This window comes from Lipotes vexillifer, unplaced genomic scaffold (genome assembly GCF_000442215.2).
Source record: "Lipotes vexillifer unplaced genomic scaffold, Lipotes_vexillifer_v1.1 scaffold71, whole genome shotgun sequence".
NCBI classification, from domain to species: domain Eukaryota; kingdom Metazoa; phylum Chordata; class Mammalia; order Artiodactyla; family Lipotidae; genus Lipotes; species Lipotes vexillifer.
In genome coordinates, this window is record NW_006793703.1 from 6,271,193 (window position 1) to 6,290,369 (window position 19,177).

The 19,177-nt window shown below is 45.6% G+C and overlaps 1 protein-coding gene across 1 annotated transcript in view; it reads right to left on the reverse strand.

Annotated features, from left to right (window-relative positions):
• MKRN1 (makorin ring finger protein 1) overlaps positions 1-3,945 on the reverse strand; it is a 27,864-nt gene extending 23,919 nt beyond the window's left edge. Inside the window, exon 1 of the mRNA XM_007466619.1 lies at positions 3,761-3,945. Within this exon, the coding sequence (XP_007466681.1) occupies positions 3,761-3,945 (185 nt within the window). The remainder of the gene's footprint in view (positions 1-3,760) is intronic.
• Positions 3,946-19,177: the final 15,232 nt, after the last annotated feature.

Consider the following 19,177-nt stretch of genomic DNA (forward strand, 5'->3'; position numbering starts at 1 on the left):
AGCACAGGCTCCGGACGCGCAGGCTCAGTGGCCATGGCTCACGGGCCCAGCCGCTCCGCGGCACGTGGGATCTTCCTGGACCGGGGCACGAACCCGTGTCCCCTGCATTTGCAGGCGGACTCCCAACCACTGCGCCACCAGGGAAGCCCTGTTACTTAATTCTTGATAAGTACATGTACCCTATTTCTCAAACTAGATTGTAAATTTCTGGTGTTTAAGAACTATAGTTTATTCTGCTTTTTACCTTCTATAGTACCTGTACACATAATACCTAGATATGTGTTCAGTAAAAACTGTAGCAGACATCTAGGTGTCATGGGGAATCACAGTGCCAGTGGCAAATTAATTTCTCTCTCCCGGGCTGAATAACTTTTTCAATGCCATCCCTTCAAAAAACACTAAAGTCTGCAAGCAATAAATTTTTCTGTGGATATCACAGCACTTGGATAAAGACTTTCCGGAAAAATTCCCTTCATTTTTAAGCTACACTTAAAGTTTCCATTGTAGAAGCATTCTGATAAAACATTGTCTAAATTCAAAATTACAACTTGCAAGTTACAACTTTGTTGTTTTAACCCCCAACACTCAAGAAAACTAGAAGCAATAGCATTTCTAGTTCACAGCACTAAATTCTAATAAAAGATATCAAAATGGCCTGGTGGGGGCAGCATAACACAGTTCCTTGGAAAAAGTATACCTAGGTTTTCCTTAAAGCCCGCGAAGATAAACACAATGACAGAATTTCAAGAGAAATATTTAGACAATACTAACCAACAAGAAAATACAGATGATTCTGAGCAACCAAAAACAATTTCTAACATCCAAACAGCTAAGAGGATTATACCCTTGGTGAAGAAAACAGCCTTAGTCAAATTCCTAGATATAAAAGGGGGGAAGAGGCACAAACTAGAACACTAGCTTGAATTCTCTTCAAAGGAGATTTTGCTATCAAACACAATGAAAATATTTATAATACAGTGCATTTCTGCATTTCCTTCAACATCTAGCTCTATGTCTCGTTGTAAGCACTAATGCTTATTTACTGAATAAGTGAATGAGGTAGTCCCAGAAAGATATACACATGTTCTATTAAGTCCTTTGTCTTTGCTGATTTACAAGGGTCGTCCACTTCTTTTTTTTTTTTTTTTTTTGGCGGTACGCGGGCCTCTCACTGTTGTGGCCTCTCCCGTTGCGGAGCACAGGCTCCGGACGCGCAGGCTCAGCGGCCATGGCTCACGGGCCCAGCCGCTCCGCGGCATGTGGGATCTTCCCGGACCGGGGCACGAACCCGTGTCCCCTGCCTTGGCAGGCGTCGTCCACTTCTTAACGAAAGCAGAGGAATCTTACAAGCACATATCAAAGTGGGTAATTTTAGGTGTGGATTTATCAAGATCAATTTAAGTATTTACTGAGTATACCAGGCACTGAGTAAAGCCCTACAGATACAGTGATAAACAAAACAGGGCCCCTGCTCTCAGAAAGCTCAAAGCTTACAACAAATAAATGAAGATATCATATTTGGTATTCCCCTATTCAAAAGGAAGAAAGATTTTTTAACAGGAGGTTGTGTTAGTACTTAGAACAACTGAAAACAATATCAAATATTAAAACCCAAGACTTACCAACTAGCCTGTGCTTTTTTGTATAACTGTCTCAAGCAAAAGCTATAGACAGCTTTATATGAAAAACAAAAACAATAGCACATCTAAGCCTGTATCTGATACATAATGCTTCTTAGAAATATTACTCAGCTATGTAAAAATGTTAAATATATAAATCTATTGGTTCATGGGCAAGGAACTCCCACTGGTCCAGGATCGATCTGGGATATTTCAGGAAATCAAAGATCCTAAAGGTAGGCAAAAAGGAATGATTAGTCTGGTGAGCTGTTCTGAATTCTAACACTGGTGAGGAAGTAGAAAAGGGGAAGGAGATCAGGGAAAAGTGCCTAACAGAGGGGAAAGTAAAGTGTACAAGTGATAACACATTCTGGGCAGAAATGAGTTGAGCTCAGATACAGATGCAACAGGATAATAATGAGACAAGTAATATATAGTAATGTCAAGTTAGTGATGGGTATTCAAGGCTAAACTATATTGAGATCAGAGTCAGTGTGTAAAATCAAGGCACTGAATAGAATTCTTAAAGAATCCACATATTAAAGGAAGATTAGTCTCAGTGTATAGATAGATTGGAACTGCAGGATGAATGGCTAGAAAATTCAGGAATGTAAACGTTACACTACTCCCTTTATTTTTATTTATTATTATTTTTTTTTTTGCGGTACGCGGGCCTCTCACTGCTGTGGCCTCTCCCGTTGCGGAGCACAGGCTCCGGACGCGCAGGCTCAGCGGCCATGGCTCACGGGCCTAGCCGCTCCGCGGCATGTGGGATCTTCCCGGACCGGGGCACGAACTCGTGTCCCCTGCATCGGCAGGCGGACTCCCAACCACTGCGCCACCAGGGAAGCCCCTAGTCCCTTTATTTTTAAAAGAGTCAACTAGCACATATGTATCAACTGTAACATTGTAGATAAAAGAGAAGTAACAGACTCAAATAACTGGTTCCATGAATAGGAATTTTAAAATTCTCATTCTTTGGGATACTGCACAAGTATTCTAAGGATCTACAGATCACTGATAAAAGAGGCTACCTAAAACGGCTTTTATGCTTTCTACAGCCCGTTATTGAAAATAAACTTAATTAAACTTATCATTCATGTCTTAAATGTATCATGTTAAGCACTGAGAACGATTCACTCTCGCTGTTAATACCAGGGAAGTGAGTTCTGTATATTAAGAATATTTTCAAGCATTTACATAAATTACCCCACCTAAGTGAAAACCGGCGTTTCAACTGATTTTTTCAACCGATGAAAAACAAAAGCTTCTAGGCGCTTACTGATCACTTTTTAAAAATCCAAGTACAACATCCAATTAAATGCCCTAATCTTAAACGTACAGCTCGATAATATTTTACAGGCGTGCACACGTCAATATAACCGTCCTCCACTAATCACTTATTTTTTTCCCAAATATTTGCATCCGACATCCCAAACCAAAACAAAATCTCTCTCCTTTGGGAGCGACGACCTCCTTGACTCCCTTAAGTAAGATGCGTGGATTTCAAGAGATACCTTTAGCCGGGGGACGGGAACGGCAGCTCGTCAAATTTAAGGTGGAGGAGACGACCCCGGCCCGGCACTCGGTTCTAAGACAACGCTCAGAACCGCCAACCTCGGTAAACATACAAAGAAGAAATAACCAAAACTCCTGCTCCGGGTGGGGCGGGGGCCGAGAGACCCGAGAAGACTTTACAAACGGATGACACGGCGGCGGGGCCCGGCAGCCAAGCCCCTCGCCGCGGCTCGCGGCGGCGCTCCCCGGCCAGGCAGGGTCGCGGGGAGGCGGCAGGCTCCAGGCGACACCGCCAACCTCCATCTCGAAACGGCGAGCTGGAGGCAGGGGCTGGGGGATCCGGCGACAATAAAAAGGAGGGAGGAGTCATCCTACCTCTCCCCGTGCGCGCTGCGCGCTCCGCCGGGTGCGGGGAGATGGCGGGCGGTGCGGCGGCTCCGCAACGAGGCCGCGCGCGCCCGAACCTCGGCGGCCGGCGGGGGTTGACGCAGCGCGGGCGGGGAGGCCGCGGCGGCCGCGGGGACAGGAACGCCGGCAGCGGCAGCAGCAGCAGCACAGTCGGCGGCGGCTGCGAAACGCCGGCTCCCCTCCCACCTCCGGCCGGTCGCCCGCCCCTTCCTCACCTGCAGGTGACCTGTTTAGTCCAGCCACCGCCGCTGCCGTCGCTGCCGCCTCCCCCGCCCCCCGCCCCCAGGGACGGGGAGGTGACTGTGGGGGTAGGGGTGGGGGAGGCCGCTGCCACCGCCGCCGCTGCCGCTCGTGCTCCTGATGTTGTGGCTGTTGTTCCGGGAGCTGCAGCCTCCGCCATTACTGTTTATCCCACACAGCAATGGCGCCGGAACTTCCGGGATCACATAATTCCGGTCCGGCTGCGGGGAGGAGAAGGCGGCGAGGCAAGGGGTGGAGAAGGACACTGAGGCGCCCGCTCGTCCTCCTCTGCCCCGCGTCGCGTCTCAGAGCGATCTCGCCGCTAGAACTGCGGGCCGGAGCCCGAGCGCCCCCAGCCCGCCCCCAGGGCTCTCTGATTGGTGGGCGATGAAGCCCCGCCTTGGAGGGGCGGGGCGAGGGCGGGCTACCCCAGGTGAGGCCCACCCCCCCACCTACTGCCCCGAGGCTCCACATCCAGGGAACCAAAGTCCTCATTTCAAGGGCACTGACTTAAAGGAATGTGTCCCAGCATAGGCTGATGCAGTGGAGAGGCGGAGTGGCATTGGGGTCCTGGGTTTGAATCCAGACTTCCCTGGCTCTACCAATTACTAGCTGTACGAACTTGAGCTGGTTACCCATTCTCTCTAGCCTCAGTCTCCTGATCTCTCAAATGGGGGTGAGAGTAGTCCCCACCACGTAAGGTTGTGGTGAGGATTATATATGTGTGGCAATCACTGAGCTTAGTGCCTGGCAGACTAAACACTTAATAAATGTTCTCTCTTATTCTTCCCATCAGAGGTGGGATCTCTCAACCCAAGAGAATAGCATGGTGGCTAAGCAAATGCTCTGCAGTCAGCTTGTCTCCGTTACCTCCAGGCTTCTCCCATTCTTAGCAATGTGTTTTTGAGTAAGTTAACTTACCTCTTAGTCTCCTGCTTTCCATCTGTAAAATAATAATAATTTAAAAATAACTCCCTACCCCAGAGACGATTATGAAAATTAAATGAGAGTCCACTGTGCTTCACACTACAGTTTTAACTTAATAGATATTGAATAACAAAAGCTGTCTGAAATATCCCAGCTTCTAAGAGTTATTTCTAAAACTAAGAACATTAAAAAGTATTTAATCCTACTTTCTGATTAAACCCCATGGTCCACACAGATGCTGCATATTAAATCCTGAGCAGTTTTTCATGAGCCCTTAAATTTGCTTTTCTATAGTCTCTCTACCTTGAGAAAGTGAAAATCCACCCCACTGATAATCAGACCACAATGTACCCAACAGACACAAACAAGGACAGTGTCAAAGCCAACAGAAAACAATGTTTCACCCAAGGCCACACCATGACTGCAAAATGACTAACAATCCCCTTTTGAGTAATCACAGCTTTTTGCTAATGACTTTCCCAGCCCCACTTCACTTCTCCCTCTGACCTCCCAAAGATTTATGAGACACCCAGTTTCTAAACTGCCCCACCTCACGACAGCACGCCAAACCAGAACTGGTCTCCTTTCTGTTGTGTTGTTACCCAAAAAGAGCTTCAACCCTGTGAGAAGCCCCTCCCTATTCCCCTTTCCAAGATGCCCGGTGTGTCCCTGGTAGTCTTTATCTGTTAGGGTTTATCTGTTGTTGCTAAATAACAAAATTTCAACCAAGTCAATTTTATGATCTAATTGGCTTTATTGAACAATTCATGAATTGGACATCTAGAAAGGAGTTGCACTGAGCTGTAGAAAAGGAAAGGTTTCTAAAGGCTGTGAAAGGGGGCAGAAAAAGGAACTTATTAGCAAAGAAAGCATTGTTCTCCCAAAAGGAACAGAAGGGGCCTACTGGTCATATCACCTCACCTAGTGCTAACCGGGTAATTCCAGGTTGACTGGTTAAAGGTTACATTCCTGGGGGGTTGAGACAACAGTTTGGTTAGGTATTAAGTCTTGGTTTGGTGATGTGCGGTTTAGCACAAGTGACTCCATTTTGGGCCTTCTGTCTCCTTTTTAACACAGTCAAGTGATAAATTGTGTTTTTAAAACGTGGGAGTAGGAAAGGAAGCACTGAAACTTTTTTATGTTAAGAAAAAGGGTCATTTAAAACAATTCTTCTATTTTAGAAAAATCCTCATGTAAAGTATGGATTCTTTTTGTCTCCTCACTGCTGCCCTCACCTGGAAGCAGTGATGCTCAGCTCAGGGCCCTCAGTGCAGTCACATGAGATGGTAAAAGATCTGAGTCACAGAGATACACCTGGAAAGGCCCTGAGCCTCAACTTTAAGATGGATTGAGGATGGGACCCAGAGCTGTCCCTGAGACCCCATGTGCCCAGCCAAGCTGAGCTCTGAATTTTAGATCTTCCTGTTCAACCCTGCAGCCAAAGTGACTTTCTCTGCTCCAAGTCCTCCAAGGAGGGTTTCAATCAGGGTAAGGCTTTACTAGGCCCCATCTACAGACCTCATCTCTCTTCTGCCCCTTTTTCGCTTCTCCAGGAACTCTGACCTCAAGCTTGTTACCAAATGCAAGTTTGTGTGCCCGAGGCACAGTAAGGCCAAACAGACCTAAACATCAGAGTTTGGTGCAGAGAGGTTTATTGCAGGGCCAAGCAAGGGGAACGGGTGGCTCAAAAAACCCCAACTCCTCGATGGTTTTCAAGGAGAAGTTTTTATAGGCAAAATTTGGGGTGAGGGCTGCAAGGTGTGTGACTTTCTTCTGACTGGTTGGTGGTGAGGTAACTGGACGGTGCTCCAGGAATCTAGCATTCAGCCCGAAGTTGCGAAGTTACCATCCTCCACCTGGGTGGGGACCTTAGTTCCTGCAGAAGATCTCAAAGATATTGTTATGTACATTCCTTCAGGAAGAACCAGGACCCTGCCCCGAGGCTTCACTATTGTTTCTTGACTGCTCCTTCTTTGTTTCTGTATTCCCTCCCTTCCCTGATTAGCAACTGTTTGAATCCACCCTTTGGGACTCAGGGAATATCAAGGAGGCTGAATGAAGCTTATAAACAAGAAACTGGGGGCAGGGAAAGGATTTGTACTTGGCTTCATGCTGACCCAAACACACAAGTCACACTCTCACAACCTCATCATCTATACATTTCCTTGGCTACCTCCTCCAAGCTTTTACCAAAACTCAACCAGAAATTCTCAAATCTCAACCAGAAATTCTCAAATCTTCTTATTAGGTAACTAATAAGGACCTACTGTATAGCACAGGGAACTCTACTCAATACTCTGTAATGACCTATATGAGAAAAGACTCCTAAAAAGAGTAGATATATGTGTTGACTAAAAAACTATTCACAACCTAAAAGTTGAGAGTTATGTTTTATTCAGCTGGAGTTTTTAGGACTTCAAGCCCGGGAGTCAGCGTCTCAAGTAACCCTGAGAAAATTGCTCCGAGGAGAGGAGAGGGGAGCTAGGATATATACTTTTGTAACAAAGGGCAGTTAGTAGGAACAAAAGATTGCTGTTAATAAAAGAAAACCAGATATCTCAAGTTAAGGGATTTAACATTTTTCTTTGTATGGGAAGATGCAAGAGTTGGACTCACTGAAATCATTCCTTTGATATGCACCTCATCTGTCTGGGGCCAGTATCCTGTGTTTTCACATCCTGAGTTTCCTCAGGGCTCAGCACAGGGAGTGGCTGCAGTCTGATGGCAGCTAGATGGCAGGTATTCTTTCCTTCCTGAGTCCCCTCAGGGCTCACCAGCGCAGCCTAGTGAGCTGCAACTGCTGATGACTGTGACATCCTTTGTGTACTGATAATGGCAGGCAATATTTCATTTATCATATGTATATGTATAACTGATTCACTTTGCTGTACAGCAGAAACTAACACAACACTGCAAATCAACTATACTCCAATAAAAAATTAATTAAGGGATTCCCTGGTGGCACAGGGGTTAAGAATCCGCCTGCCAATGCAGGGGACATGGGTTCGAGCCCTGGTTGGGGAAGATCCCACATGCCACAGAGCAACTAAGCCCGCGAGCCACAACTACTGAGCCCGTGCGCCACAACTACTGAGGCTGCGTACTTAGAGCCCGTGCTCCGCAACAAGAGAAGCCACCGCAATGAGAAGCCCACGCACTGCAACGAAGAGTAGGCCCTGCTCACCGCAACTAGAGAAAGCCCGCGCACAGCAACGAAGACCCAACGCAGCGAAAAACAAATTAAATAAATAAATTTTTTTTTAAATTTAAAAATTAAAACAATTAGAAAAAAGAAATTCTGAAATCTCAATCTCTCCTCTGACTTTTAAAATATTGCAATATGTTTCCTCACCACCTCACCCCACCCTCCTACACTCCTAATCCCCGTACTCTGCTCCATTTTTCTTTTTCTTTCTTTCTTTTTTTTTTTTGGCATGCAGGATCTTAGTTCTCCGATCAGGGGCAGTGGAAGCTGGAGTCTTAACCACTGGATCACCAGGGAAGTCCCTGCTCTATTTCTCTTTATTGCATAGTATTTACCTTCTAATTTACTATAGAATTTCTTGTTACTTATTTTTTAATTGTCTATCTCTCCTAGCTAGAATATAAGTTCCCTGAGGGCAGGAATCCTTACCTATTTTGTTCAGATGTATCCCAAGTCCCTAGTACGGTGTCTGGCATATAGTAGGTGCTGAATAATATGTGGGCAATGGATGAAAGAATTCTCTGTTGTTAGAAAAATTACTAAGCCTTGTCTCACCATCCATACCAATAGGAATAATGACGTTTTGTATTATAGGGAAACAAAATAAACAAAGAGTCATCTCTTTCTCCGGGAGAAAAATTCAGCACAGGGCATTCCATTTACCTCTTCCCTCACAAAATATTTATTAGTGATTTTGATTTTGCTGGACCCGTGCTACCCAAGCAGCCAGGTTACATAGGAATCGTGAGCGGACTTTAGTGCCTGAACATAGTAGCCAGGTGACATTGGGCAAGTTCCTGCCTAAGTCTCCTCACTGGTGAAATAAGGCCAATGGTACACCTTCCTTATAAGTATTAAATGAGTTAATATATATAAGCCTCAAGGAACAGTCCCTAGGTGTAGTAACTGCTAGGTAAGTGTTTATTATTGTTTCCATTGATGTTGTTATATGATGTTAAAACAGGGTTGCCACATTTAGCATATGAAAATACAGGATGCCCAGTTAAATTTGAACTTCAGATAAATAACAAATCGAGTTTTAGTGTAAGTATATCCCAAATATTGCATGGGATATACTTATACTTAAAACATTCGTTGTCTGTCTGAACTTCAAGTATAACTAGGCCTCCTATATTTTATCTGGCAACCCTGCATCAGAACCATACCTGATGCTTTTCAAAGGCCTGTCACCTCCTTGTCTAGTTCTAGTCTCACCACGGGCTTTTCAAGTTGAGCAAGCACAGATTATTTTGCCCCTATGAATCTGAGCAGATGAAGTTGAAGAGACAGGCAGAGATGCTGTGCAGGATCACACAGCCCATGAGTGACAGAGCAGAGCTTGAAGCTTGAGGAATTGTAGCTGTGGGGCTAGTGCTCCTTCCCCAGCCGGTACTGGAAGTCAAGCTCTCCCCTAGGGGAAGCTTTTAATGTAAAAGGGAAGACTACAGACAAGACGCAGTCCCACTTGTCGGTCTGTGCTGAGTGCTACAAAATTAAAGAAAGTATAAGAGATAAGGCTAGCATCGTGCCAAGGCGCTGTGGATTCTATTGCTGTGAGCAGATCTACTTTGCACTCTGTGGAACAACCTTGAAAACCTTACTGTGTGAATTCTAGTCCACACACACAATAAGCACCAATATTAATCTTCCTGTTATTTTCTTTCCAAAGGGGGTTCAAATAATGATTTGGTCTCTGTAAAAACACTTTGTATTTTCCCATGGGTCAGTGGTTCCCGGACTTCTTCGGTCTAAGTATCCTCTCCAACAATTGATGAATTATTTTGTATTAGACGCTGCGTTAATTTTTGCTTTGTATAAATTTTTTTTATAATAATACAGTCATGTGACTAAACATTTTTAAAAGTAGAAAAGGGCCTGACAGGGACTTCCCTGGTGGTCCAGTGGTTAGGACTCCAGCCTCTCACTGCCCAGGGCCAGGGTTCAATCCCTGATCAGGAAACTAAGATCCCACAAGCGTGCAGGGCAGCCAAAAAAATGGGGGCGGGGGGTCATGACAAAGATTCTTTGACTAAACTCTACTCAGTCTCCCCTGAACTTTACAATGAGGCCTCAATTTTTGGACTTCCGTGTTCATCTCTGCAACATCCAATTTTAGCAAGAATCCTGTTAAATTGCTTTAGCCAGAATCCTCCATCACACCGGTGCCGGGTAGAATCTGGGAGACAGAGTTTTCGGTAAAGTAGAAAAGGACAGTATTGCTTTGCCAGGCAAATGGGAACACACAAGGTTCCTGCCTCAAAAAAATGTGTGCGCAAACCCAAGAGGATTTAAGGAGGAGTTTTATAACAATACTTCAAGGGTGGGGTTGCTGACAAGATGAGGGTGTGTGCAGGGTCTCAGGGTCTCCTGATTTGATGGGCTTCTCTGCTCCCTTTAATCTTGCCTCTGGTGGTTTCTCGGCAGCTCCTCCCTTGATTAGCAACTGTTCGAATCTGCCCTTTGGAACTCAGGAAAGGTCAAGGAGGCTGGAGTCTTGCCTACAAGAAACAGGGGACAAAAAAAAGGCTTCTGTGCCCAGGATCCCATAACCCCACCCCCGTTTCACTAAGCACTGGGCCACCAGGGAATTCCTCTCTCTCTCTCTCTCTCTCTCTCTCTGTTTTTAAATGGAAGTAGAGTTGATTTACCATTCCTCTTAATCCTCATAAGTTTAAGAGATACTTTATTTCCTTTTCTGTCTATTCGCAACCTTTGCCCATTCTTCTCTTAGATCATTTGTAAGTGGAATTAGGGAAATTAGCATTTTGTTTCTCATGAACTGCAAATATGTTTCTCAGTTTGTTGTTGGTGTTCTGATTTTCCTTGTGATTTTTGCCATGTGGGTTTTTTTTTTTAAGATGCAGTCTAATTCTATGTTTTCTGGATTCTGTATCATAGTTATAAAAGTCTTCCCCACCCCAAGGCTGTTAAAGTATTCACCCCTTTTTATTTCCCTAGTAATTTTATGGTTTGATTTACTACATTTAAATTTATGATCCTTTTGTAATTTGTCCGGGCACAAGGTGTTAGGTGTGACAGCTTTGATTTTTCCCAGATGGTTACCCAGTTGTCTAAACACCATTTATTGAATAGTTCATCTTTCCTCCACTGACTTGAGATGCCATCTTTATGGCATATTAAATTCTTTTTTTTAAATTTTAATAGTGTTCATTTCTTTTTTTTTTTCTTAAGCAATTTATTTATTTTTGGCTGCATTGGGTCTTCATTGCTGCACGGGCTCTCTTCAGTTACAGAGAGCGGGGTGCAGGCTTCTCATTGGGGTGGCTTCTCTTGTTGCGGACCACCGGCACTGGGCCAGTGGGCTTCAGTAGTTGTGGCTCGTGGGCTCTACAGCGCAGGCTCTGTAGTTGTGGCACACGGGCTTAGTTGCTCCGCAGCATGTGGGATCTTCCCGGACCAGGACTCGAATGCGTGTTCCCTGCGTTGGCAGGCAGATTCTTAACCACTGCGCCACCAGGGAAGTCCCATATTAAATTCTTATACTCAAGTCTGTTTGCGAACTTCCTGTTCTCTTTATTTAAATCCCAGGGCTGTATATTATTGAAGGTATATAATATCTGTTAGTGCCATCTTACTTTTTTTTTTCCAGAAAAGTTCTCACTTTATCTTTTACATATGAAATTTAGAATCTGACTGTCTAATTTTTAAAATCCTCTTATTTTTATTTTTAACATTAAACATTTTGCCCTACCCCTCCCACAATCTGCACATAATGCTTGGAGCTCTTTGTCCTCAGCTTTAGCTCGTGCCTGGCCCAAAATCTTTGTTGAGTAAACAAATGAATAGATAAACCAACGGGTAGATGCAGGAATTAATGCAAATTTAGGTTTGTGCTGGTTTGCCCTAGAGCGAAGCTCCCCTCCCCCACTCTAAAGGACAGGAGCTAAGGTCTTAGGAAAAAAATTAGGAAAACTTGTAGCAAACTCAGTGCCTCCTCTACTCCCACACGCCCAAGCCTTTGTGCAGACCAAATAACTTTTGCAGTTTGAGGGCTTTCTTTTAAGCAGGGAGCAAAAAATGCTAATAATGTTTCCAGTTTCCATTCTTGCCCTTGCTAGGAGTGTGAGCTGTAATCTCCAAAAGTACAAAAAGGCCCGGGGACAGCCCTAGGGGTGGGTGGGAAAAAGATCAACTAGATTTGAGAAAAGTAAGCATTTAAAATACAAGAAGTTAGAAAAATCTTATCTGCTTTAACCTTTACTTTCTAGGGTGTGTGTGTGTGTGTGTGTGTGTGTTTCAGCCGTTAGAGTAAATGCTACTCTCTCTTCTGTCCTAGTGAAACCAAGCTTTCTAGGAAACAGAGGCTGGAGAGGGCAGCCTAATCTCCGTAGGAATTATCTATTTCAAAAGACTTCTTGAGTCCAGGCTAAGAAATGGGTGCTGAGAATGAATTTAAGAATTCCCTAGGCTGGGATTAACAGATACACACTACTATGTATAAAATAGATAACCAACAAGGGCCTACTGTATAGCACAACGAACTATACTCAATATTACATAATAATCTATAAGGGAAAAGAATCTAAAAAAGAATATATATATGTGTGTGTGTGTGTGTGTATATATATATATATATATATATATGTAAATAGCTGTGCTGTACACCTGAAACTCACACAATATTATAAATCAATTTTAAAAAAAAGAATTCCTTAGCCTTATTTGGTTAAAAAAACAGAATTTTGTTTGTTTGTTTGTCTTTTTAAGAAAAAGCTTCTTCTGGGTACAGTCTAAATGGGCCAGTCTTAGAATGATGGCATCAGTGAATGTATTCACTTATTCATTCATTTAGATAGGGTCATCAGGGAAGGCTTTTCTTTTCTTTTTTTTTTTTATAAATTTATTTATTTATGTATTTTTGGCTGTGTTGGGCCTTCACTGCTGCACGGGCTTTCTCTAGTTGCAGCGAGCGGGGGCTACACTTCGCTGCGTTATGCGGGCTTCTCATTGCAGTGGCTTCTCTTGTTGCAGAGCATGGGCTCTAGGGGCGCAGGCTCAGTAGTTGTGGCCCACGGGCTTAGTTGCTCTGCGGCGTGTGGGATCTTCCCAGACCAGGGCTCGAACCCATGTCTCCTGCATTGGCATGTGGATTCTTAAACACTGCGCCACCAGGGAAGTCCAGGGAAGGCTTTTCTAAGATGATATTTGAACAGACACCTAAAGGATTGGCAAGAATAAGCCAATTGAAAATCTAAGGGAATAGTGTACAGGACAGAGGGAACAGCGAGTACAGAAGCCCTGAGATCGGGTCATGCTTGGTATAATCCAAGAACTGCGAATGCCAGTGTGGCTGGAGCCCACTGAGCCAGGCTGAGTGTGGCCAGAGATGGGGCAGGCTGGCTGGGGAGAAATGGGAAGAGAGAGTGAGAGACAGGGTCCCGAGGAGCAGCTTCCTCCTAACACCAGTTCACAGCATGCTTTGGGTGTGAGTCTACCAGCCAGGCAGAAGTTATCAAACCTATTGAAACTGCACTGATGCAGCGGGCATCCTGGTGTGGCTACCTGAAGGGAGGAGACAAAGGGATGCTGTGAGTGGAGGGTAGGGACAACACAGACCCCTTTTTCATTCTCAAATAATCACAGGTACAGCGTGTCTTTCTAGCTTTCTGTCTGTTTATCCTTCTGGCCTCACACGTAGCAGGGAGCTTTGATCTGAAGGATTACAGCAAGGCATTCTGGATTTGGTAATTACATGGGAGAAAAAAAAACTTTCTCTACTCTCTTAGGTTCATTATCTAGGACATGCAAATTAAACTGATAAAAGACAGATTAACAGGAGAAAAGAGTTTGTTTCATACGCATAAGAGTAGCCAGCCAGCGAAAGAAGTAGCCGGCTTCTTAAAATTAAATGGTTAAAATTAAAGGCTTATACACCTAACTTAGTAGGGAAAAGGGAGGGAGACAGAAGGCTTCTATGGGAAAAACCCAATAGGTTTCTTTAGGGAAGCCCAGTGGGTTTTTAGAACAGGTGAGAGATAAGAAGGTTTGTGATAATGATTGTCTACATGGGTATGCATGGTATTTCTGCCTTCTTGAGGGCCATTAAGGGGATTTATGGTATCCTCATTTCCTAGCAGTTGCTGATTTTAGTTAGGTAAGGAAAACTCAGAAAAGCTTTTTTTCTGCATCTGTTGAATCTTAAATGTCTTCAGCTTAAAATCATCTTGATATCAACTCTGGGGTCTTGAGTGGGTCCCCACATTATCTAATATATATCTCATAGCATCTTGTGCCTATTTTCCAAAATATAAAAATGCACATGGAATTGACAGATGAAACTAATGCCATTTGATCAGAGAGCTGCGCAGAGAATACTCGCTTTATGTGTCCTCATAGGACAGGGATCTGAGCTCCTAGGACTCACCCTTGAAGAGCAGTACAAGACCGCCAGCCCCCCAAGCCGCAGGGGAGCCTTCACCTCGCTGACCCCACCTCAGCTCGGTGCCTGCAGCTCCTTGTTGCCTCTCACAGCAGCGGCCAGGCTTCCTGAGCACTGGTTCCCATGCAGGACCACCAGCCAGGCCCAGAGGCGACGGATGCCTTCCTCTCCCTCTTCCCAAAGTCCCCCTGTGCCCAAGTCCTGGCCTTTTCAATTCTGAAATCTATCTCAAATTTGCCCTCTTGGGCTTCCCTGGTGGCGCAGTGGTTGAGAGTCCGCCTGCCGATGCAGGGGATGTAGGTTCGTGCCCCGGTCCGGGAAGATCCCACATGCCGCGGAGCGGCTGGGCCCGTGAGCCATGGCCGCTGAGCCTGCACGTCCGGAGCCTGTGCTCCGCAACGGGAGAGGCCACAACAGAGAGGCCCGCGCACTGCAAAAAAAAAAAAAAAAAAAAAAAAAAAATTTGCCCTCTTGCATCTCCACTGCCACTACTCTAAGCTATCATCATTTCTTGCTGGGCTATTTCAGTGGCCTGGTAATTGGTCTGTGGGCATCTACTCTGGCTCATCCCATTCCATCCTCTGCATTGTAGCCAGTGATCTAAATCTGAAGGTGCTATGTCATTCTCCTGCTTAAAACTTTTTCATAGTTTCTGGTTACTTTTATTATTTTTTTAATTTATTTTTAAACATCATTTATATATGTATATTTAGTTACTTATTTGGTTGCACTGGGCCTTAGCTGCAGCAGGTGGGCTCCTTAGTTGTGGCATGTGGGCTCCCCAGTTGTGGCATGTGAAATCTTAGTTGTGGCATTCATGTGGGATCGAACCCGGGGCCCCTGCATTGGAAGCACGGAGTCCTATCCACTGCACCACCAGGGAAGTCCCTCTGGTTACTTTTAGAATGAGAATTAAATCCTTAGTATGATCTACAGAGCCTTACAAGTTTTGGCCCTGTTATGGACTGAATTGTGGCCCCCTCTCCCCCAGATTCCTGTGTTGAAGCCCCAATTCCCAGCACCTCAGAATGTGACTGTATTTGGAGACAGAGCCTTTAAAGAGGTAATCGAGGTTATATAAGGTCATTGGGGTTGCCCCTAATCTGACTGGTGTCCTTATAAGAAGAGGCACTTAGGGGCTTCCCTGGTGGCACAGTGGTTGAGAGCCCGCCTGCTGATACAGGGGACACGGGTTCGTGCCCCGGTCCGGGAAGATCCCACATGCCGCGGAGCGGCTGGGCCCGTGAGCCATGGCCGCTGAGCGGCTGGGCCCGTGAGCCATGGCCGCTGAGCCTGCGCGTCCGGAGCCTGTGCTCCGCAACGGGAGAGACCACAACAGTGAGAGGCCCGCGTACCACAAAAAAAAAAAAAAAAAAGAAGAGGCACTTAGGACACAGACAAGCAAAGAGGAAAGACAATATGAAGATACAGTTCATCTGCAAGTCAAGGAGAGAGGCCTCAGAAGAGAGCAACCCTGGGACTTCCAGCCTGCCCAGCTGTCAGACAATACATTTCCATTGCTTAAGCTGCCTAGTCTGTGGTACTTTGTTACGGCAGCCCTAGCAAACTAATACTGGCCCCTACGTACCCATCCAGCTTTAATGTGTCTACAAAGCTCCCTTTACTAAGTTTCTAGAACTTGCCTTGCTCCCTCCCGCTATGTATCAGTACCAAGCTATTCCCAACCTTCTTTCCCTTGCCCGTTCCCACCACAATAGTGAAATACTAGCTTTCCCAGCATCCCTTGCACCAAGGGATGGTAATATGATCATAGACCAAGGAGCTATGAGGGGAAGGCTGCAGGGAGGCCTCTGGGAAAGATGTCCTGGGTTTTCTGGATAAGTCAGGCTTCTGCTTGGTCCTCCCTACCTCCTGCCTTTGAAAACCATCCTTATGTCTGGAGCTGGGCTGATAAGAGGACAAGCCTGAGCACAAGAAGTAACGTACAGAAGATGGTAGAGCAGAGAGCAGAAAAAGCCTCAAAGACAGAGTGCAAGAACTGGCCCAGTGCCAGCAGCCACCACCTCCATATTTTTTGTTGTATGAGAAAAAACAAAAACACCCAATTGTTTTAGCCACTGGCAGTCAGATTTTCTGTTTCTTGAAGCCAAAAGCATTTCTAACCAATGTATGGCTTAAGGCTTTACACATGCTGTTCCCTTCTCTGGAATGCTATTCCCTTCTCTCCCCAACCTTCAGACCTCAGCTCAAGTATCACTTTCTCGGGGAAGTGTTCTCTAGGCTCCTGACCAAGTCCAGCCCCTCTGATCCACTCTCACACTCCAATTCCCCATCCTTCATAACACCTGTCATGATGGAAACATTATGTTTGTTCGTGTACGATTATCTGAATGTCGGTCTTCCCCCCAAAATCTCTTGAGAGCAGGGACTGTATTTATATTTGTTCACTGTTGTACCTCCAGTATCTATCACACTCAATATGTGTAGAATGAATGAATGAATGAATGTCAAAAAGGCCCAATCCCAGGACATGCATTCATTCAAACTAGAGCAGTGTCTGGTGCATCATTACAGTTCACTAAATATATGTCTAATGAGTGAATGAATGGGGGAAACAAAGGTGTAAAGTAGCAGCACCTGTCCTCAAGGAATTTAGAAGCTAAGAGGGGAAGCAGACCCCAAAGCAGAACATTTTACTGGGAATGTGCAGTGGTAGAGGCACCTGCAAGGTGCTGTCAGAGGTCAGAGAAGCAGCCATTATGCCAGACTGATTGAGAGTGAGGGTAGCAGGGAAGGTGCCACATGAGCTGAGCCAGCCGTGTGCCCTTGCTGCAGACTGCAGATGCACAGGCGTGGAGCTCAGGGACCGGATGGTGGAGGAGGGCAGCTGGAAGCAGATCTACATTCACTGTTGAAGCATAAAATCCTCGGCAGGAAAGGGCAGGCTGCAGCCAGCTCTGGGGGAGGTGGGGAGGGCAGGGAGGGGTTGGACTTGGCCTGCAGGCAGTGGGGAGCCCTGGGAAGGTCTTGGGCAGGAGGCTGGCGCCGGTGCAGGTGGTCAGATCACAATCTAGCAGCAGAAGAAAGGTAGCTCTGAGTCCTGAGCTGCCAGCTTCACCGTGGTTACCTACCCTTCTAACTGGGATGATTCGGAGTCCCAGGCAAGGTTTCTCCACACAAGCTGTTCCGAAAAACAAATTAACCCTGTTAACTGAGTCAAGGAAATGGATCCTGACCATTCATCAAGGACTCTGGCACCTGCCCTGCAGTCTCTCCACCCCAGGCCAGACCAGAAGGCTGGGTGTCTTTAAAATCCACGGGGAGACTTCCCTGGTAGTCCAGTGGTTAAGACTCCGAGCGTGGGTTCGATCCCTGGTCAGGGAACTAAGATCCCACATGCCACACTGCATGGCCAAAAAAATAAATAAACAAAGCAAAGCAAAGCAAAGCAAAGCAAATCCAGCCAGGCCCAGAGGCGACGGCCAGGGGACCACCCTGACTCCAGTTTTCCATGCACTCACCCTCAGGGGCCATTTCCTACCTTAAAAAAAAAAAATCCCTACTATATATAAAATAGATTACCAACAAGGTAATCTAGCACAGGGAACTGTATTCATTATTTTGTAATAACCTATAAGGGAAAAGAATCTGAAGAAAAACTAGATATACATGTATGTATAACTGAATCACTTCGCTGTACACCTGAAACTAACACAACATTGTAAATCAACCAGACTTCAATAAATAAATAAATAAATAAATATATATATATATATATATATATATATATATATATATATATATATATATCCAACTTAAAAAAAAAATCCCAGATACCTTCTCTACTGTTTATACCCAGGCCTTTTCAGCCTCCCTAACTGCTCTACCTCCAGCCACTGCTCTTATAGCCCGTTCTCTGACCACAACTTGTATCTCCTCTTTGGAATTCTCAATCCAGTACGGATTTCAGGGACAATCATCCTGTGAGCCCAGGACCCCTCAAGAAAATGCCATTTGTCATAAAATCTTTCTTGGTCATCAGATCCTGCCCTAAATCAATGAAAGGCTTCAGGCTTTAAATAGAAAGCTGAGACTTCCCTGTTGGTTTAGTAGTTAAGAATCCACCTGCCAATGCAGGGGACATGGGTTTGAGCCCTGGTCCGGGAAGATCCCACGACTAAGGATCAACTAAGCCCGTGTGCCACAACTACTGAGCCTGCGCTCTAGAGCCCGCGAGCCATGACTCCTGAGCCTGCATGCCACAACTACTGAAGCCCGCGCACCTAGAGCCTGTGCTCCACAACAAGAGAAGCCACTGCAGTGAGAAGCCTGAGCACTGCAATGAAGAGCAGCCCCAGCTTGCCGCTGCTAGAGAAAGCCCGCGAGCAGCAATGAAGATCCAACGCATCCAAAAATAAATAATATTTTAAAATTAAAAATAAATAGAAAGCTGGCTGATTCCATTTGATTATACTCTGGCAATGGGGATTCTGGTTCCAACACTGAATTTGAAATGTAAAAATGTGTGGTGTGATCCAAGTGTCCATCAACAGATGAATGGATAAAACAAAACGTGTTTTACATTCCCTGGTAGTCCAGTGGTTAGGGCTCCGCATGTCCACTGCAGGGGGCATGGGTTCGATCCCTAGTCTGGGAACTAATACAACGGAATGAATATGATTCAGCCTTAAAACAGAATGAAGGGCTTCCCTGGTGGCGCAGTGGTTGAGAGTCTGCCTGCCAATGCAGGGGACACGGGTTCGTGCCTTGGTGCGGGAAGATCCCACATGCCGCGGAGCAGCTGGCCCGTGAGCCATGGCCGCTGAGCCTGCGCGTCCAGAGCCTGTGCTCTGCAACGGGAGAGGCCACAGCAGTGAGAGGCCTGTGTACCACAAAAAA